The sequence below is a fragment of the Pinus tabuliformis genome, chromosome 3_2 (assembly GCF_031772625.1).
Source record: "Pinus tabuliformis cultivar Carrire ecotype Pingquan chromosome 3_2, CPIR1, whole genome shotgun sequence".
NCBI classification, from domain to species: domain Eukaryota; kingdom Viridiplantae; phylum Streptophyta; class Pinopsida; order Pinales; family Pinaceae; genus Pinus; species Pinus tabuliformis.
The window spans coordinates 453,428,214-453,450,574 of NC_142302.1; the positions used below are offsets into that span (position 1 = coordinate 453,428,214).

The 22,361-nt window shown below is 41.1% G+C and overlaps 1 protein-coding gene across 2 annotated transcripts in view; it reads right to left on the reverse strand.

Moving 5' to 3' along the window:
- The window catches only part of LOC149181252 (ABC transporter D family member 2, chloroplastic-like), a 389,006-nt gene that overhangs the window by 133,100 nt on the left and 233,545 nt on the right, over positions 1-22,361 (reverse strand). For both annotated transcript variants that reach the window (XM_089416532.1, XM_089416533.1), the window contains exons 7-9: positions 4,087-4,328; positions 3,638-3,971; positions 2,245-2,519 (exon numbers count right to left, since the gene is read on the reverse strand). In XM_089416532.1, the coding sequence (XP_089272658.1) occupies positions 2,245-2,519; positions 3,638-3,971; positions 4,087-4,328 (851 nt within the window). The remainder of the gene's footprint in view (positions 1-2,244; positions 2,520-3,637; positions 3,972-4,086; positions 4,329-22,361) is intronic.

The window sequence follows — 22,361 nt, forward strand, 5'->3', positions numbered from 1 at the left end:
TTCTCTATTACTCTGTTCTTGTTTTGGGCATATAATTTAAATGGTGTAGGTTGCAGTGTGTTAGCTTCAATATTTGCTATAGGAAGCAGTAAATAATTTGTTTCAGAAATTAACAAAAAGGAGAAGTTTAATCAGTTGCTGCAGTAGTTGATTCGGGTGGGATTCTCGAATTTTCACAACAATTTGACTCATTTGAGACATCATCCTATCACACAACAAGAATTACATCTAAACCATACAAAGGAGAACAAGGAGTAGACGTCAAAGGAGAGATAAAGTCTTTTGTTGACCGAAATTTTTGATGTGGATAACTCGCAAATGTGAGGATAAATTTTGTGTACAGGCCGAATTTTCTATGCTATTGCAGGCCCGAAATTTCAGGAAGTTAACCAGTTTGACCTATGTTGACTTTAACTTTGGAGGTGACTTGGAGGAGGGCTGGACTTGGGGTTTTTTGGTGGCAGTTCTAGTCTTGATCTTGGTCTTGGATATCTCATTTTGATCTGATTCTATAAGATTAGGATTGTTGGGTTTTCCCACTTGTGGGGTTTTTCCCTGGCTTGGAGCCTAATTTTGGTGTCTCTTGTCTCTTTTGTTTTTCTTAAGAGACCGAACATTTGTATAATTTTTTGATGAAGAACATATAAATAGTAATAAGAAGATATTTAACATTCACAAGTAATTATCATGAAAGAAATCAAAATGAAACTCTGTGTACTTGATTTCTCAATAGGTTTTGTATGTAAAAACTAGGGTTTCCCCCCTTACTCCATGCATAGATTTGATATCTCTTAAATTTAACCATAAAGAATCCATCACCCAAGTAGGTAAAGGCATTGGAATCCTTGTGGTGATCAAAATTTACCAAAGCCTTTTTCTTTTTTCCTCTTTCTATATTCCTAAGCTCTTCAAGGCAAGTCACTAGGGCTAGGGCAAAGGTTGAATTCAACTAGGGCTTCTTTAAGGAAGACATTGAGCTATTTTGGCTTGATCTCACCTCGATTGACCTCATAAACTCAAAATCTAGCTTGTTCCATAGCGAAATTTTCCCTAGTATGGTTGACATCATTAGCCTAGGCAATTTGTCCCCTAATAAACCCTAATCCTAAACAAGTCTTCAACTTAGGGCTTATGTTGAAGGTTTACCTTCTCTTTTTGTTGATTACATCATTTACAAACCTTTTCTTTATGCTTGCATTCCTAGAGACTCCTTTGTTGAGCTACACTTTAAAACCATAGGTTATCAAGCATATTTTAAAGCTTTGTTGTAGTACGTTGTTACTATACGAAGAGAATTGTGCTTTTTTCCATTTAAGAAATACATTGCTTAGCCTGTGATACATATCGCCTTGAGCCAATTGAGTTTGAATACCCTTTAGGTGAAAACTGGGAAGCCTTCCATGTGGTGAAATTCCAGTTGAGAGCAGAAGGACAAGTGCTGAGGTGACAGTGGCAATCTGCCTCATTGTTGCATCTTGGTCTGGCTCTTGCCTTGGGTGGCCCTTCACAAGGCCTACTAGATTTTGAGGCAGCAGGCACTTAGACATGAAGTCATTCCCCTATGCCAAATGGAATGATCAAAATGCCAAACTGTAGCCATGGGAAGCTAATCAGGTTGGCGAAAGTGGGGATTGTCTCACCCCCCACCAACGTTCAAATCTCACAAAATTCAACAGCTTGCCCCACAAGGGTGGCTGAAAGTGGTAGAACCATCATGATCATTAAGTCAGGCTGGGTGGCTTCACACCCCTCCGGATTAAAAACCACAAATGGTGTCCCACATTTGGGTGATAGCCTAGGTGTTCACGATTATGGATCTTGGATGACTCCTTTAGAAGCACTCTCAATTCAAGAATGAAAACCAGAAAAGGACTACAACTGACCTCGAAATTAGCATCATATAAAGGATCGAATTTGGTTTGTAGAAGGCAAAAATTTAGGTAAAGAGAAATCACATGCCCAGAACACAGAAACACTAGTGAATAACCTTAATGAAACAGAAAAATGAGACCAACAAATGAAAAACAAACAAAAAAACATTTATCATCTATTCTCAAAAAAAGACTGAAAGTCATGTTGGTTTAAACAATGTCAACCACCACTGACAAGCATACAGCCTTTTACATTATTTAAGTTCCTTTTCTTCTCCTAAAATCAAAGTCTGCTTTAGAAAACACATTCCATATCAAAAAGATGAACCATTTTCAAGCATGAAGAGTATGAAAATATGTATAAAGAACATACCTCATTAGCTTCATCTAGCGCGCTTGTAGACTCATCCAACAGAGCAAGTTCTGGTTGTGCAAGTAGCAACCGAGCAAATGCGAGTCGTTGCTGTTCACCCAGCGAAAGTACGCTTGACCAGTCAACATTGGAGTCCAAACCATTGCAGCGTGTGATTAGATGATCAAGACATACAGCCTTCAATACCCCAACAAGCTCATCTTCATTTGGCATAGGTTTAAGTTCACATCGTGTGTTTGTCAATCTCGAACTTTTCAATGAAAATGGTAGAGAATCTGTCCATAGAGATTCAAACATGAGCATAAGAAACACAGTTATTGCAAAGTTGAAAAAACTAGAAAACATAAATTTATGCCTCACTTAAAAGAATTCTTTTTAATTTCCAAAACTAATTAATCAAGGAGAAAAAATATATATCATACTGCCATGAAACTTCAAGGAGAAGGGCTTCTGCCTAATTGTTGTTTCATATATCACTCATGAAAACAGTGTTGCAGATATCTCCAATTCCTCAGATTTTCAGGTCGCCGAGTTGTCCGATATTTTAGTGTTTTTCAAGTCCACGTCTATTCTTTCCAATATTTTCCGATAATCTCCAATAGTTTCCCCGAAATTTCCCATAAGTTTGTTTCTGAACCCTCGCCAATATATTCCCGAAATGATATTTGAAACATTGCATCAAGTTATGCTCATAGAAGTGAACTAGGAAGCCTATAAAATGCATTTCATTATCAAGCTCTCTTAAGAATCTTAAGATAGTCAATTCAGAATTCCTTTTCTCTGATCCTTTGTAGTAAACGATGCCCAAGGTCCCTTGGCCAAGATGCATGCCTGATTCCAACTTTATTTTTGAGTAAGGTTACATCACTAAACAATGAAAGGATACAGCAATATTCTCGGCTATACAGATCTTACCCATGATGGGGATATTTTTAGGATGGATACTAACAACCTACAAAACATTATTAATATGAGAAATGAGGGGAAAATTTGTTGGCATTAGCTGATAAATTTCACTCAATGCAAAACTAGGTGTTATGCAGAATCTCATAAATCAACATGATATTGAAGTAGCACATATGTTTCAATTTGAAGATCAAAGGTCTTATCAAAACCAGCAGCAGCGCACCATGTTTAAAATCGTGTTAATGGCATAAAATTTGTTAGATGATTATGTCCTTCAATTAAAATATATATCATGATAGTGCATCTCTTTTGAGCACAGAGATAGCTACAAGAGATAGTCTAGCTATCATGAGGGCAAGAAAAGAAGGAAGCCAATGTGTAATTTTCCCATCATATTGTTGCTTTCAGATGCAATAACAGTGAATTCCAGAAAAAGGAAAATATAAATGACAGAATATTACAAGAAATAATGTACCAATACTTCTACCTGATTCTGACACGGCAATAACATCTTCAATCCACGTAGGATAAAGCAGCTGCTGGCGCAGTGTTCCTAAAACCATGTAAGGCCTTTGAGGAAGGAAAAATATTGCCCCAGAACTTCTTTCTGTTCCATCTACGAGTTGGTGTTCTTTGTCTTCTGTACGATAGTTTGTTCCATTCACTGGCCCATCATTGTTAATTACTCCTTGTAAAATAGATCTATCAGATCCTTTATTGCTCTGTTTTATATGGAATCTAATAGTGCCTTTACCAGAACACCATATACCAGCAATAGCTCTCAACAGTGACGTTTTTCCACTTCCACTTGGACCCATTATCTGTATAAATGACACCATTGAATCTTGTATGTTTTAGCATGGAGGAATGTCAACTCATGGATGAGTACCAAATGGTTAATTGCTAAAACAAGAACATTAAGTTTACAAAACTTACCAGTAAGTGATCTCCTTTAGTGACCACCAATGACAAGTCTTCAATAAGAGTCATGGTGTACTGTGGTGTTTGTAATGTTAAATGTTCAATTTCCAAAAGTTTTGGACAAACATCAAAAGTATCTGCTCCATTACATTCCGAAGCAGTTCCATAAAACTGATCAACCTTCAAGAAAGCTATCTTTGGTTTGGACTCTTCTATCAATAGACTATTGCTTCGGTCCAAAATATCGCTGAACTCACCTGTCATAGACAGGAGAAGGGACATGTCAAAGAAAAATCACATCATAAGAAATTAGATCAAACTGCAGCATAGCAAGCAACAGTTGATGCTCTCCAAATTCTATAGTTGATCAAGGGGAATTCTGTGTTCTTAATGATTCATGGTACCAATGGAGTACTATGTTTTTCAACTTATTGCTCACAAATTTCAACAAAAATATACAAATAGATGGTGAAGACCATTACTGGAAAAATTGGCCTCAGCAAAAAATGGCTGAGGGTCCGTACATGGGGAAATTGGCAAAATTCAGCAGAGCACAGCGAGCATTGAAAAATAGAAAATAAATTCATTTTTCAAATTTTTGAATATATAAATCAACAGCAACATCAAATAAGCACAATGGCACATAAATATGGAAAAAACGCCTATATATATGATGTAGTGGATGCCAAATCAAAAACGATACACCAATGTCAATATTGAATCCTAAATCTTGATAGTTGGTCAATCAAGGAGTCAAAACTGGACAACAATTACAAATGACATCAAATACATATATAAACATATCTCAATTCTCAACATCATGAGTCATCTACATTTTACAATAACAAATTTAGCAGCTAGCTATCAATTCCCTTTCCTGCTTTTAAAAGGAAAGCTAATGGCTCATTTGCCACTACAAGGTCCTACATCTTCCTTCTAACAGCCATTGGTGGGGCTGTGCGTATCAACCTATGTAGAACATTGTGTTGAGGCTGCCACATCACCATTTGTGGTGTCTATTACCGCTCAAAGTTTCAAACTAGCAGGGGTCCTAGGACGGGTTCTTATAGAGCAACTGCTAAGTCAAGTGGCAAAAATGGAACAATAGCACACTATCACCTCAGTTAAGGCTCCCTGCTCTTTACGGACTTTCACCAATGAGAGGAGTCCCGGTATTAGGGAAATCACTAGAAGAAATGTATCAATAGTGTAAGGGTAGTGATTTCAAAGCCTATTCAAATGAGAGTCTCTAATGATAGGGATTGCTTGCTTTGGAAGCAAGATGGATGGCTCTCCAAGAAGGGTTAGAAGGAAACTTGGACCTAGGTTTGAGAGGTATGTGTTGATATGAAGTTCCCTAAGCCAAAGAATCATAAAAGAATAGGATTTCTAGGCAATCCTTATGAAATTGGAGTGACAAGGTTGCAGGACCACAAAGAAGCCCTAGTGTACCCAAACGAGGTCAAGGATTCGGAGTATAGCTTCAAACAATAGGCCTTGACCAAGTGAGGGAGAAGAAAAGGATCAAAGTGATGAAATTTGAATTTAATGTTCAATGCAATGACCCTTAATGAGGCCACTAACCAAAAGAAAACTAGGGAGAATGGTTTCCGAGCTAGGGATTGGGATATCTTGAGATTCCATCGTCGGAATAGCCTTAAATTTGGAGGACCTCAAGAGAACTTACCAGCGCAGCTCTAGACCAATTTTCATCAATTTTTTATGGCCACAATAGAATTCTTGTGATGCCCTAGATAGCCTTCTAGGTTAGGGCTTTAAAAGAGGAGGAAAAGGTGAAAGAAATCTTCATTTGGTGATCACCTAGGACTAGACAAGTGCCTAGCCTATTGGGAGAATGGAGTCAATGCAATCCAATGTTTAGAGATGTCTTATACCTAATCAAGGAATCTCCTAGCATCTTTGCATGGCACTAGAGGTAGCACCTAGGTCACTAGGAAAGTTTATACTTCTTTGATGCTGCAATTGATGACTTATCAAGGTAATAATGAACAATCATATACCCCTAGGACATTTATTCACCATACTTTTGCATGAAACATATGAAAAACCCTCACAAAGACAAGTTTAACAAATTCACATTTTATTAAGGCAGCTACACTAGCTTCATGAGCGAAAATATTTATACATTGCATAAGCGACAAGACATGAGAAATGAACCATGAAAATCACACAAGTATACCAAAAATCCTCCAATCATCAATAGACAAGAAAATTGAAGCTCCAAGATAAAATATAAGCTCTTCAAAACATCGAAATGCATCAATAATCCAATTCGTCCATCAATAAGGCTAGCGAAATTCTCAAGAAGAGATACAAGTCCAAATCCAAATCATGGTCAACTAAAATGATCATCACATCAATATATATCCTCCCTAGGGGGTTCAATTTGCCTAATTAGGCCTAATAATGCCCCAACTAATAAAATAATGTGCAAAAATAACATAACTTGGTGACAAGCCCACCAACATAGCTTCATAATACAAAGATAAGCCTCTCAAGAGGTAAAAATGATAAGTACAATAGGTCGAAGAAACATTGAAGAGGCCTAGTGGAGTCCAATGTGTGCCAAGATGAAGGAATAGGCTATAAACATAGTGATCAAGGGGGTGGCCCCTTAATATTCAAGCAAATGACCTGTGGTGCCCCCAAGTGACCGTGGGGGCATAACAACATCCTTGTGGGTCTCCAAATGAATCGAACAAGCTTGTATCCCAATTGTAATGGCTGGAAGAATGATGCAAGCCCTCCCATTTTCTCCCATGGTGAGACACATCCTAATCTGGGCCCTAGATCAGCTGTCAGGTGTGTTGTGCAAGAGTGTAGCCGACTGGGCAAGGTGGTCCAGGTGCATCATCATCATCGAATAAATGCAACACGAGCAAGAAATGGAAAGCTCTGAAGGATCCCATGAAGTGGCAATCTGCTCTCCATTATGGTAAAGGCCCATGGCTCTCAACGCTCACCGTATAAGTGTCAATATGACCCTCTAGAGGGCTTGGGCCCTGTATAGGGAGACCAAATCCCAGATGAAGACCCACCGGCAATCTTGTATAAGATCCAATTTGTCCCCTCACCTTCTAGTACAACCAAACATTAGTGCAATCAAGTAAATGAGCTTACAAATCATGGATCCAAGTGGACACTTCATAGCGGCATGCCCTTCCATAGTGGGCTTCAAAGCATATAAAGATCTCCAAGTTCAAGAAGAAAGTTAACCAAGGACCCTATTAGGTGGTTTCAACTTTCATCCTTTAAGGGGGTGACATGTCCATGGTACATCCACCAAATGGAAGGTGTAATATGATACAATGACGGAATGGAGTGGGGCATCAGGGGAAGGCTCCAAGCCACATGCCACAGTACAAGGGTAGCTAAGGGAAGCCCACACTTGGGTATATGTTGATTTCTGGTAGCATCGGATGTGCTCTAAGTCTCAAATTTTGCAGGGAGGCTTGGGCACATATATTCCAAAGAACAGAAAAAGCGTTTTGGGAAATTCCACTAGAAGACAGTTTTATTAAAATAATTAATTATTTTTAATGGGACGCTAAGTCTAAACTTAGGAAATTAAAATAACTAATGGGTATTAATCTAACTGTGGGTGTAACTTCTAGAAGAAGACGAGGATCAAGCAAAAATGATCTTAGCCATTGATTAGCCTCTAATTTGGGTCGTTGAATGTCAATGAGGAGATTATTTAAGGAGGCTTGAAGGTCATTTGGAAAACACACAGAGAGCTGATCAGATTGAATTGTTGAAGCTAGAGGTAGTGCAGTGATTTGTAGTGATCACGCAAAGAGGGGCAGAGGGAGTTTTGGCTGGAGGATCTTCTCTAAAGCCAAGAATACTCAACAGAGAGGCAGAGAGACACACATAAGAGGTAGCACAAAGGGCAGAGAGGGTGATGCAGAGCCAGGAAGGGCTCACGCAAGCCCCACGTAGAGCAACATAGAGGCCTCCAGCACAGAAATCCGAGTTTACTGAGGAGGCTAACGTTTCGCAGCCAGGAGGGATGGAAAAGCTTCTGAGGGAAAATCGATTCCTAGTTCAGTTGACGTAGGGCTTTAGAGACTAACACAGGGCCCATGCAGGGGCAACGCAAAACTAGCCGGGGAACGCGTTAGTTCAGCGGCCGGATTAGTCAGGACTTACATTGTAGAGTGAGGTAATCTCACTAGTTTCTATTGCCAAGTGATATTCTCTGTAATTGGATTGCCAAGAAGGCATCCAGTAGTTGTATTCAAAAATACTTCCGCTAAATAATAAAAACCCTCAAATCTGCTGCACCGATTTTCCCACATTGGGTTTTTCCAAGGACGTTTGGCCAAAAACAACTGTGTCATTTGTGTGTATCTTTCTCTATTGTTCAGCTTCTTGTTTCAACATATTATTTAAATCTTGTAGGATGCAGTGTATGTATTTCGATGTTTGTCGTAGGAAACTGCAAATAACTTGTTCATGTAAATCTAACAAGTAGAAGAAATATCATCAGTACTGCAGTAGGAATTCTCGGGTTTAAAGAATTTTCACATGGTATCAGAGCAGTGTAGGTGAAGCAAGAAGAATAGTGCCAGAAAACCCAGCGCTGAGCAGAGAAGGAGGTCGAATAGCTGCATGAGGCAGCGGTTCGAATCCCTGGAGGGATTGCATTTCCAAGCCGAGAGGGCGGAATTTTCAAGACAGTCTCTCTCTGAGTGAGTTGACAGAGAGGAAGGGCTTCTAGATCGAAATTTTGCAGTGGCAGAGGGAGTAGTGCTGAGCTTCAGCGTGAGGAAGAGCTAGTGGGACGCATTATTTTCTATAGGCTGTTTTTGCTGGACAGAAAGACATCAAAAGAGAGAAGCACAGTGAGGGAATTTTTCCTCAGTAGATTTCCTGCCAAGAAGTCTGTTTTCCTATTGGCTAAGCAACAGCAGTAGGAAGTGGAGAGGAGCAGTTCGACATTTTTTGAGGCAGAGATGGCAACTAGTGGTTTGAGGGATCAGGATAGACTGGACGGAGCATCCTACTATGTCATCTGGAAAGCAAGGATGTCATTCCTTCTAGATGAGCACTCCCTCAAGACATATGTCGACAGCGTGGTGGTTGTGCCTGCAAATCAAGATCCACTGAAGAAATATCGAGCAGAAATGGCGAAGGCAAAGAGAATGATCCTCAACAAAGTGAAGGATCATGTAGTCTGTCACATCGCTAGCAGAGGGACTACTAAGGAGATGTGGGATGCATTGTTTACGTTGTATTAAGGATCTTCCGAGCAGCAGAAGATGTACCTAGAGCATAAACTGGGATCAGCACAAATGCAGAAGGGGTAACACATAGACCCATTCCTCACGAAGCTTCAGGACACCCATGATGAGTTAGCAGTTGTGGGGTCTATGCCTCAAGGGTCTGAGTTGGTTAGACTAGCCCTCAATTCAGTCTCAAATGAGTGGAAAGCCTTTGTCCAAAATATCCTAGGCAAGGTGACTTTGCCAAATTGGGATGAGATGTGGGCAGCTCTAAAGCAAGAGGAGATGAGGAGAGATCTACTCAAGTGTAAGCTTGACGAAGCAGCAGCAGTGGGTAGAATCCCAAGGAGGAGGAAGAGAATGCAACCCTTACATCAAAGGGGCAATAGGAGTAGCAGAGGTGGAAGAAGGTCGTCTCAAAGATCCAATGCTTCAGGTGTGGTGAAATGGATCACTACGCAACACAATGTCCTCTCAAGAAGAAGGACAAAGATGAGAAGCACAATCTCAAGGCTGCACCCGTGAAAATCGAAGAGGAGTTTGCCATAATAGCCATAATACCTCTAGAAGGGAGGTGGGCTGATTTGGAGTTGTAGTTCGAAAGAGCTACAAATGGGCAGGATCCTTAGGAGCCCACCTCTAGGATCAATTCCTAGCTACATGAGCCCAGATCGGAAGTCGCGGGATGGACCAGTGTCAGTTGGTGCAGAGGAGTGTTGGAGCGACAGATGCAGTGGCTAGAATGCCAAGTCTGAGCAACATAATGCAGAGTTGCAACAGTGCAGGGAGGCACAGTGCAGTAGCAGCATCAGTGCAGTGGCTTTAGAGGGATAGCATGGGACTAGCAGCAGTCAAATCTTCAGCATCGAGATGCATCTATGGTGAACACTTGTTCAGTAATTTGGGATTTTTTTCATCGCTGATGTAGTAGAAACAGCGGTTTGCAGTGCAAAGGCAGTTGGCAGTGGCAGTGCTAGTAGCAGCATGGATGCAAAATTTCAGAGGGAGTTGTAGTATGGTCGCAATGTTGACAGTGGCAGGGTCAGCAGTAGTACAGATGCACCATTTGCGCAGTAGTTGGTGGAAGCACAGAGGACAATGTTATGAAGTCAGGGTGATGCTTCAGTGGGAGGCATTGTTAGAGCACATTCCTCGCTAAGAGGGAGTGTTGATTTCTGGTAGCATCGGATGTGCTCTAAGTCTCAAATTTTGCAGGGAGGCTTGGGCACATGTATTCCAAAGAACCCAGAAAGCGTTTTGGGAAATTCCACCCGGAGACAGTTTTATTAAAATAATTAATTATTTTCAGTGGGGCCCTAAGTCTAATCTTAGGAAGTTAAAATAATTAATGGGTATTAATCTAACTGTGGGTGTAACTTCTAGAAGAAGACAAGGTTCAAGTAGAAATGATCTTAGCCATTGATTCGCTTCTAATCTAGGACATTGAATGTCAACGAGGAGATTATTTAAGGAGGCTTGGGGGTCATTTGGAAAACACACAGAGAGTTGATCAGTCAAATCGAATTGTTGAAGCTAGAGGTAGCGCAGTGATTTGTAATGATCACGCAGAGAGGGGCAGAGGGAGTTTTGGTGGGAGGATCTTCTCTGGAGCCAAGAATACTCAGCAAATAGGCAGAGAGACACACAGAGGAGGTAGCGCAGAGGACAAAGAGGATGACGCAGAGCAAAGAAGGGCTCGTGCAGGCCCCACGCAGAATAGCGCAGAGGCCTCTAGCGCAGAAGTCTGAGTTTGCTGAGGAGGCTGACATTTCTCAACCGAGAGGGCTAGAAAAGGCTTCTGAGGGAAAATCGATTCCCAGTTGAGCTGACATGGGGCTTTAGAGGCTGATGCAGGGCCCACACAGGGGCAGTGCAGAAGTAGTCAGGGAACTCGTTAGTTCAGCTACCGGATTAACCGGGACTTGTAGTGTAGAGTGAGGTATTCTCACTAGTTTGTCTTGCTAAGTGATATTCTCTGTAACTGGATTGTCGAGAAGGCATCCAGTAGTTGTATTCAGAAATAATTTAGCTTAATAATAAAAACCCTCAGATCTATTGCATTTGTTTTCCCACATTGGATTTTTCCGGGGACGTTTGTCCAAAAACAACTGTGTCATTTGTGTGTATCTTTCTCTATTGTTCAGTCTCTTGTTTCGGCATATTATTTAAATGGTGTAGGCTGTAGCGTATGTATTTTGAGGTTTGTCATAGGAAACTGCAAATAAATTGTTCATGTAAATCTAACAAGTAGAAGAAATATCATCAGTGCTACAGTAGGAATTTTCACAGTATATGGATGTAGGAGGGAGCAATCATGGTACATGAGTTACCCCAACCTTTGTTTTACCATCCTTCTTCATATGCATTTCGCCTTTTATTGATTTTTCTTTTGTAACTGCTCGGGGCTCCAGGGGATGAGAACATGATATGTAGGATATAGTAGTGTGTACCCCCTTAAGGTGGGGCAGTTCATCGCCCACCAAGGTTTGGGGCAATCATCGGTTTCTTAATGATGTAAGGGGTCGATATGAGGGGCCCTAGGAACCAGGGTGATGGCCATAATGATAGGGGTAGAGCTCATGTTTGGATTTTTCTCACATGCTAAATTTGTATGTCCCGACCATCTTTTGCACTTTGTGGTACATTTCTTGTTGAGAGTGGCCAAATTATGCTTTTTCTTTTCTTTTTAGCAGCATCAACCTTTGGGGAATCGTTCCAAGTCCGACCCAAGGTGTGGAGGGGGAGGCTAACTCCTTGTGGGCCTAATGGAAAAATGTGGACCCGAACAGGAAATATGGTGAATGGGGTTATAATGAGCGAAATGGAGTGATGTATATGGTCTCGGGAAGCGGGACCCCGCAACCAAAACTGAGGTTTCCCATGTAGTGCCACCCCTAAAGCTAATAGCCAATAAAGGAGATCCCATGGGACTAGGATACAAAGTTAACCATCAGATTGGAATTGAGACAAGAGTACAAACCAAGTGTTGAAATTTCTATGTCTAACGTTAGAAATCCCTACTGCATTATCTAGTTTATTTTCTCCTACTTGTTCTTTTCATTAACAAGTTATTTATAAATATAAATACTAAAAATAAACACAAATGCAGCCTTAACTCATATACAGATTAGCAACTGAAATAACTGAGACAAACACACAAGGGACACCGTTACTTTTGGACAATCGTCCCTGGGAAAACCCAATGTGGGAAAATTGTTGCAGCAGATATGAGGGTTTTATTATTATGCAGTTTCTTAATACAACTAGGGTGCCAGAAATGGCTCACCCAATAGAGAATGCCATTGGCAGTAGTACCTCTCCTCGAAGACAGATATTTTGGCTGATCAATCACCAAATGAACAATCCCACAATAACTATGGCAACTTCCACTGCTCTACGTCACTCTATAGGGACTATGTCACCCTTCCTAGCTCACCAGCACTCAATCTGCCCCAAGAAAATTCTTTCGACGCTGCCTCTTGGCCCTATGTCAGCTCTGCTAGCCTCTACACAGTGACTGAAGCCTCTACGTCACCCACGCTGGTTTCTTCAGCCTCTATGTAGCTCCTAGCTGCCTTTACGTAGCACCCAGCTGCCTCTACATCAGCCTCTCCAGGCTCTGCGTTGTCTCTCTGGCACTATCTCTGCCTCTCTGCTATGTATTCTCGGCCTTCTGCCAAACTGCCCCTCGCTGCAACAGATCACTAGCTCGATTCTCTCAGCAAACCCTGCTCCAGAAAATCGAACTAACTGATCAATTCGGTGTATCTCCAACTGACCCTCAAGCCTCCTCTTATACTTTTCCTGTTGAGTCTTCAACGGCCGAGATTAAGTCCCTAATCAATGACGAAGATTATATTTGGCTTGATCCATGTCATTTTGAACATTCTCAACTAGTTTTATATTAATACCCATTAATATTTTAATTTTCCTAAGTTTAGACTTAAGAACTCCATTAAAAATATTAATTATTTTAATATCTCTCCAACCGAGTGGAATTTCCCCAAACCATTTCTGGGTCTTGGAGATCTTATGTGCCTTAGCCTCTCCACCAATTTTCATGGCTAGAGCACATCTGATGTTACCACAAATCAACACTCCCTCTTAGCGAGGAATGTGCTCTAGTAATGTTTCACCATGCAAACATCACACAGATCCTCTGCACCGGTACCTGTGCTAATGCTTGCCCTGCTACCTCACATCATCTGAACTGCTACTTCCTGTACTGCTGCCCATGACACTACCACTGCCACTACTACATCTGTACTGCATCTCCCTCTCAATATGTTGCCCCTAGCATTGCCACTACTAACTGTTGCACTACAACTCAGTTATCGAGAAGTAGGTAACTGACTTCTCCCAAATAATGACATCCTAGTCAATCTGGAAGCCATGTGAAACTGACGCTGCCTCTGTTGCTACCCTGTGCTCCCTCTGTTGCCACTACGCTGTTGCATACAGCTTTGTGTCTCTCGCACTGCTGCACCCTCCACTGCGCTACCTCAGATTTCTGCACCCAAGTACTGCCTTGTTGCTCCACTACACTTTGCTCCACCCGACATCTGTCATTCTACTATTGTCGTTAAGGGCTCTCGTAGCCGAATATGATCCAAGAGTTTGGGCACCTCAAGGATCATGCCCCTAGTTTGTAGTCCTCCTGACTACAACTCGATATCTCCCCACCTCTTCTCTAGAGGTGCATGAGCGATCATGGCACAGTCATCATCAGTCTCGACCTCTTTATCCGCCTTAGCTGGAGTTGCCTTGGAGTCGGAAGCCTCTCCCTTGTTTATTTTCCTTGGACACTGGGATGCATAATGTCCGAGCTCCCCACAATGGAAGCACTTCACCTTGGAGATGTCCTTCTTCTTCCTCTTCCCTTGTTGTCTCGCATATGCTAGAGCCACATCCTCCTCTTTCTTGATTCGATTTCCCTTGCCACTACTCCTTGCCTTGGTCAACCTCCTGATCTCTTCTTGGCGAAGAGTTGCCCACATCTCGTCGCATCCTGGAAGAGTAGCTCTGCCCAAAATGCCTTCGACAAATGTCTCCCACTCCTCGGAGACTACATTCAAGGCAGTCCTCACCATGACCTCCAGATCTAGCATAGACCCTATGGAAGTAAGTTGGTCACGAATCTCCTGCAATCTAAAGAGGAACGGATCTATCTGCTCTCCCTTTTGCATCTGATACGATCGCAATTGATTCTCCAATAGCATCTTCTGCTGCACATAAGTGCCCTGATACAAGGTCGTTAAAGTATCCCACATTTCCTTTGTTGTGTTCTTTTCAGCAATATGTGGTACAACATGATCTTTGACCCCATCAAGGATCATGCACTTCGCCATCGCCATTGCATCCTCATACTTCTCATTTTCAGCTGGGTCAACCGAGATAGCCACGGTTCTCAAGGCAAAGTCCTTGATGTGATGTCAATCTAGAACTGTTAAGATCCTGGCCTTCCAGATGACAAAGTTGCAAGCCCCATCCAACATGTCCTAATCCCTCAGTCCGTTCACTGCCATTTCAGCTCCTCTTCTGGACTCCCTCTGAGTTTCAACTTCCCTCTTGGAAATCTCCCTCTAAGTCTTCATTTCCCTACTGTAAATACTCTCGCCAAATGTTGAACCGCTCCTCTCCAATCCTCCTTGCAACTACAACTCAGATCTGGATTTCTTGGCTAGAAATCTGTCAAGGTAGCGACTCCCTCTACCTTGGTTCTGTCCCCTTAGGTATTGTTCTGCACCGACAGAAACAACACCCCACCAGCTTCTCAATCTGCCCACAGCTCCTCAAGCCTTGGCAACTTAAGAAACTGAGCCTTTTAGGCTCTGCGCAATCCTAGCAACGACAGAATCTGCTCCTCCTGGCTGCAACGTCAATCCTTCCTAGCTGAGAAAGATGATCGGGCACTGCGTAGGTCTGATATGCCCCTCTCTGCCTCTGCACTGACCCTCCTCCTGGCTCGAAATGATGACGCAGGCCCTCTGCATCACTTCTTCTCTGTTGCTTCTGGTCTGGAACAACACTATCTTTCAGCACAACTGCTACTGCTACAAATTCTCCAAATTACTGCAGGTGCCTTTAGTTCTCCTACGATATACAACCCTCTGATACCATGTTGAAATTTCTAAGTCTAACACGTTAGAAATCCCTACTGCATTATCTGGTTTATTTTCTCCTACTTGTTCTTTTCATTAACAAGTTATTTATAAATATAAATACTGAAAATAAACACAAATGCATCCTTAACTCATATACAGATCAACAACTGAAATAACTGAGACAAACACACAAGGGACACTATTATTTTTGGATAATCGTCCCCCGAAAAAACCCAATGCGGGAAAACCGGTGTAGCAGATATGAGGGTTTTATTATTATGCAGTTTATGAATACAACTAGGGTGCCAGAAATGGCTCACCCAACAGAGAATGCCCTCAGCAATAGTACCTCTCCTCGAAGTCCGGTTGATCAATCATCAGATGAATGATCCCACAGCAACTATGGCATCTTCCACTGCTTTGTGTCACTCTGTAAGGACTGCGTCACTCTTCCCGGCTCACCAGCACTCAGTCTGCCCCACGAAAATTCTTCTGGCGCTACCTCTTGGCCCTGTGTCAGCTTTGCTAGCCTCAACGCGGCGACTAAAGCCTCTGCATCGTCTCTCAGACCTTCTACGTCACCCACGCTGGTCTCTTCAGCCTCTACGTAGCTCCCAGTTGCCTCTACGTAACACCCAACTGCCTCTACGTCAGCCTCTCCAGGCTCTACACTGTCTCTCTGGCACTATCTCTGCCTCTCTGCGATGTATTCTCGGCCTTCTGCCGAACTGCCCTTCACTGCAGCAGATCACTAGCTTGATTCTCTCAGCAAACCCTGCTCCAGAAAATCGAACTGACTGATCAATTTGTTGTATCTCCAACTATCCCTCAAGCCTCCTCTTATACTTTCCCTGTTGAGTCTTCAACAGCCGAGATTAAGTCCCTAATCAACGGCTAAGATTAGATTTGGCTTGATCCATGTCATTTTGAACATTCTCACCTAGTTTTATATTAATACCTATTAATATTTTAATTTTCCTAAGTTTAGACTTAAGAACCCCATTAAAAATATTAATTATTTTAATATCTCTCCAACCGTGTGGAATTTTCCCAAACCATTTTTGGGTCTTAGAGACCTTATGTGTCTTAGCCTCTCCACTAATTTTCATGGCTAGAGCACATCCGATGCTACCACAAATCAACACCAAGCCCACTCTTTCTGTCGAATCCCCACAGTAATCCATGCCCAAAATGTAATGGCCCACCTACAATTACCAACTGAATGTGAATATTAGCATACATGCAGGGCATCCATATGATAGCTACATATGCATGACCTGCATGGATTGCAATAGTATACATATCAACTAATATTGGAAAATACCTAAGCTTAAGTTAATAAATCAATTATCAAAGTAAATTTCTAACTTATCAAAATATAATGAATATATCAAGTTGGGTACTTGATATGTATACCACCCTTATGTACACATATATGATAAATCCTTAATCAAAAGAAAATATAATTTAAGTTACAAACTATATTTGCTTAAATAAATAAAATAATAATATAATTTAATTAAAATTATGAAGTTAATTAAATTGATTAAATATCTAATAAAGTTAATCTTAAGTAAACTAATTAAATAAGACCTACGTAGCCTATCCTCTAAAACAAAAAAAGAGTGAACCTACTCAATCAAATCTATATAAAGTTAAATAAGATTCAAAGGCTCAATCAAATCTATATGAGATTCAAAAGCATGCAAAGCTCCACGCAACCAGGACAAAAGACACAAAGATGGAAAAGAGGAGAAAGACCGTGATTCAGAGAAATATAAAGGCAAGGGGGCATGACTGAGAAAGGGGGAAGACCTTGCAAGAAAGAGGAAAATTACAAGAGAGAGCCACAGACAGAGAAAGAGACTGAAGCCTTAAATGTTCTTGGGTTTTTGGGCATGGGGGCAGAGTGCTTCAATTGTGAAGTACTTTGGAAATGGGTACCGAGATTGTACCCAGTTTGGCTGGGAGGTTTCGATAATTTTGGTAATGGAAGCAGGAGCAGCAACCGCCAAAAACACCATCAGACAGAATTTCAATTTCATTAAGTTCAGGAACACCCCAAACGAAATTACAAGTAAGTACTTATTGATGTTCTGCTAAAATTAAGAATGTTTGGATGCTTCTTAAATTTAGGGCTTCAATACTATATGAATGATTAAATTTAGGGATTTACAATAATTGGTGTATGCAATGATTAAATTTAGGGCTTCACATTTTGTAATGATTTCTCTGGTTAAATTGCACAATTAGGGTTCAACACAAAAAAGTGAAAATTTCAATACGAAAATCCTAGTGCAACAACTGGCATTATTTCTTCAAATTCTAAATTAATTTATTTCTTCGAATTGTAAATTAATATCAGTTTATTGTTACGGCAACAATGAAATATTCACACTGCAATCTTCACAAAAATACTGCGGAAAAATAAAAGCGCTGGAAACTGAGAAATATGCACACACACATAAAAATATGACACGGTTATTTTTGGACAAAAGTCCCCAGAAAAGCCCAACTTGGGAAAACCAGTGTAGTAGCTAAGGGTTTTCAATTATTATGTAGTAGTGAAATTATCCGAGCACAATCTGGATGCTGAAAATTGGCAATCCTACAGAGAAAACACTGGCAAAAATTATCTGAGGGAAACTACCCTCAATCCGAGCAATCCTTGCACTTGACTGCCCCTGAAAAGCAAGTTGTCCACCTTGTCATGCGCAGCACCTGCGTCACCCTTGCACAGTCTGCTACACGCTCAGCTCGAAACAACTGCAAATCAAGCCGTCCTACCTGTTGCTGACTAGGAAGTTGTATCTTCGACACTCTGTTAATACTTTCTGGCCTCTGGAACTAAAAACCAGCGTCACCTTAGCAAAATCAAATTTCCCTTCTGAGGCTTCTATGCTGCATTTGCGTAGCCTCCTAGAGAAAATCTCGACCTCTTTGCAAAGTACTCACCAGATCTGGAAAATCTTCCTCTAGCTTCATTGTCCCTGCCCCTCTCTGTCTCTACTTCCTTCTTTGGCTCGAACTCTTCTGGCTGCTGCTCTCTAGAGAGTCAAACTGCCCAAGGAAATCGATCTCAAGTGTGTTTTCTCCATCTACAAATTGACTTATTCTTATAATCTCCAATTGGGACTCCAACAACCAAGATTAAATCTTAATCAATGGCTAAGATTATTTCCTAGTCGATCCATGTGAATTTCTAGATGAGTCACACATTTCTCAATTAATATTGATTAATTAACCCCTTTTCCTAAGTTTAGACTTGGGAAATATTAAAAAATAGGTTAGTAATCTAATTGAGACACTTCTAGGTGGAATTTCTATAAACGATTTCTACGTTATGGAGAACTCTTGTGTTTTAACCTCTCCACAAAGTTTCGAGACTATAACACCTATGATGCTAAAAAACTAACACATTCTTAGCGAGGAAGGTGTTCTTGTGTTGCACTGCTACTACAACGCCCTATCTCTGTATCACCCTCTGTACGTTGCTGATGTCTAGCCACTGTAACTGCCTGCCACTGCCCACTAACTACTGTGCAACTTTGATGTTGCATTTGTGTTGTTGCTGGCACTGGTGTACTGCTGCCAACTCTGCATCTACACTGCAATTCCCTCTCATCTGTTGTTGTTGCTATTGTAGCTACTGCAACTAAGAAGCATCTGAAATACTGAATCAACTGTCTCCCTGTGATGCATTTGTCTCCTGAGCATCTGACTCTTACTAGCCTCTACACTGTACACTGAAGAATTTGTGTTGCTGCTAACACTGCTACTGAGCCACCTGCTCTATTGTCAACACTACATCTGCACTCCTTAGCACCTGACTGTAACTAGTCTGCAACTTTCAATCTGGAATCTGACTGCATCAACTAACACTGATCCATCCTGCTACTAAATACTGTGAGCCCCCGTAGCAAGGTAATGATCCATGAGGACACCTCAACGGATCCTGCGCATAGCTCTGCAACTCTGGGACTATAGATCCATATTGCCCCACCTCACTCCTGGAGGTATAACTGCAAACATGGCAAAATCTTCCTCCAGCCTAAAGGACAACTTATCTATCTTCGTTGACGTTGTCGCCTTGTCCTACTTCTCCTGCTTGTCCTTCTTTCTGAGAGGACACTAGTTACTGTAGTGGCCAAACTCACCACACCTTAAGCACTTGACCTTAGATAAGTCCTTCTTCTTCTCCCCCTATCCCTGACTGGGACCCTTTGATGCAAGGGCCACATTCTTCTCGTCCTTCTCACCCTTCACGCCCTTGTTGATGGCTCCGCTAATGGTGCGCTTTAACAAAGCTCGCCTCAACTCCTCCTGTTGTAGGTCAGCCCACATCCTGTCCCATCTAGGCAAATTGTCTCAACCCAAGATACTTTGGACAAAGACTTGCCACTCCTCTGAGACACTGTTTAGTGCCAACCGTACCAGCTTTATTGGTTGAGGTGCCTCCCCAACGGTTGCAAGTTGATCTCGAACCTCCTGAATTCTGGTGAGGAAGGGATCTATGCCTTCACCCTTCTGCATCCTGATGCTTCTCAGCTTCTCCTAGAGAAACATCTTCCCTGCTCAGAAGAACTCTGATATAGCTGGGAGAGAGCATCCCACATTTCCTTGGTCGTACCTTTGTCTGCCACATGTGAGACTATATGATCTCGAACTCCATCCAAGATCATCCACTTCACCTTCACCATTTCTTTCATGTACTCCTTCAGCTGATCTGCATCCTAGGGTACTGCCACCACATTATCTACATAGGCTTTTAGGCCATATTCATCCAGAAGGAAGGGCATCCTAGCCTTCCAGATGACATAGTTGGAGGCTCCCTCCAACCTATCCTGATCTCTAAGCCCAGTTGTGGCCATCTTTGAATCTGGTCGAAAATCTCCCTCCTCTGCTCGGTTGTTGAATCTACTACTCGTACTCCCTTCTGGAGTGAAGACTTCTGCTTGTAGCTACTGCTGATTGCAATTGGGAAAATTAGATTTCTAAGCTAGAAACCCTCTAAGAGAAAATCTCTTTGTGTGTGACTTTCTCTTCCACCCGGTGTTGGTTCCGCTGCTGCAAAAACCTCTGCACCCAAACAAGGAATATGCTCAGCGAAAATCTGACCTACCACTGCCTCTTTTTCTGCTGGAATCACCTGAACTGTCAAGTCGAATTTTTCTACCCACCTGCACTAAAAAATCGAACTTGCTCAAGCAACTCGCACTGCCTGGCTTAGGCTCAGCGCAACCTCCAGAAACTCGTCCTATTGCTCCCTCTAAACAGTGATTTTCTGCCTCCGCTTCTGAGCTTCCCTATCTGATCAATCTCGCTCTGATACTATGTGAAAGTTTCACCATTGAAAGCCTATTGCAACAACTATAATTATTTCTTCTAACTGTAAATTAATTTATCAGTTTATTGCTACAGCAACAACAAAATATTCACACTGCAATCTTCACAAAAATACTGGAAAAAATAAAAGCGTCGAAACACACATAAAAATATGACAGTTATTTTTAGACAAAATTCCCCAAAAAAACCCAACTTGCGAAAATCGGTGCAGCAGCTGAGGGTTTTTAATTATTATGCAACGATGAAATTATCTTAGTACAATCTAGATGTTGAAAACTGGCAATCCTGCAGAGAAAATACTGGCAAAAGTTATCTGAGGGAAATTAGTCAATTACCCTCACTCTGAGCAATCCCGGCATTCGATTATGTTGGTTTTCCATGATATTGGTGTCTAGGATAGAATCTTAAATCAATGACGCTACCAAACCAAGTATCACAACGCAACTACTTTGCACAGTGGAATATAAACAACAGTAAATTTACTAGTGCACAAAATATACACAGCTTTTTACCAATATTATGTGCTGTTGAGCCTCATAATTGCTTCTTTTTGACACCCTTTTTCACCTATCTTATTCTTCTTTGACCATCATAATCACTCAATGGGCATCAAATCACAAGATTTATGGCATGGCAGGTATATAATTGTCTTGTATTTCATAAGTTGATAATGTTCTTTATTATTAGTCTAATATTTTCTTTAGCTACCGAATTGGGATGATTCTGCAGCCAAGTCCATGGTTTGATAGGTTCCAAGGTGCCAGCTGGAGAGTGAAATATTTGGAAAGATGGCGATCAATGCACTCGATGATTCCCTCCTACCTTCATGAACCAGATTAATAAACGAAGCTCTCAGTTACATGGTCAAGGATAAAGTCAACTCTGTCAGCTATAACAAGCGAGCGAGGAACGAGATATACGCCTCACAATTTGCTTTGTTAATAGAAAATCATGAGCAAATTTTGTTATGTTATCTTTTCATAGTTAATTTTAGCATTTTGTTAACAAGGATAGGCATAGAGCTCTGAACATTTAATGATACGAGCTTTATAAAAAGACTTCGCAGCAGACACAAACACAGTGATTTTTATATGCACAGTGAAGACTTAAAACTCTGTTTTTAATTCAGTTTATGAAAAACCTTTTCATTTCCATGTGTGGTTCACTGTTTGATTCATAAAGTGATTACCTGCTTCTCGTGGAGGGCCCCCTCAAGCAGTAAGGATTTTTATTCGTTTTCAGTAGATAGAATTTTCGTATTATTTCATATGTTTTCTAAGTATATGCGTTTTTAATTTCTTTCAGATTCAAATTATGATTGTTTTACTAATCATCTCTTTTGTTTGTAAATGCACATGAATTAAGCTTAACAGTGGTGATAGCAATAGTGTGAGTTTGTACTTAGAGTAAAACTGTATTTCGTAAAACAGAGGATTTGTTTGCAGGTTATATTTCAAGCATGAGTAATTTATAAGTAATAAGCAAGTGTGAACATATTTAAGCAGAGATTCAATTTATTTTGGTTTTCATACAAGAGTTTGTTATATTGATAAATGAGTTGATTCTTACAAAGCATATTTCAGATATATAG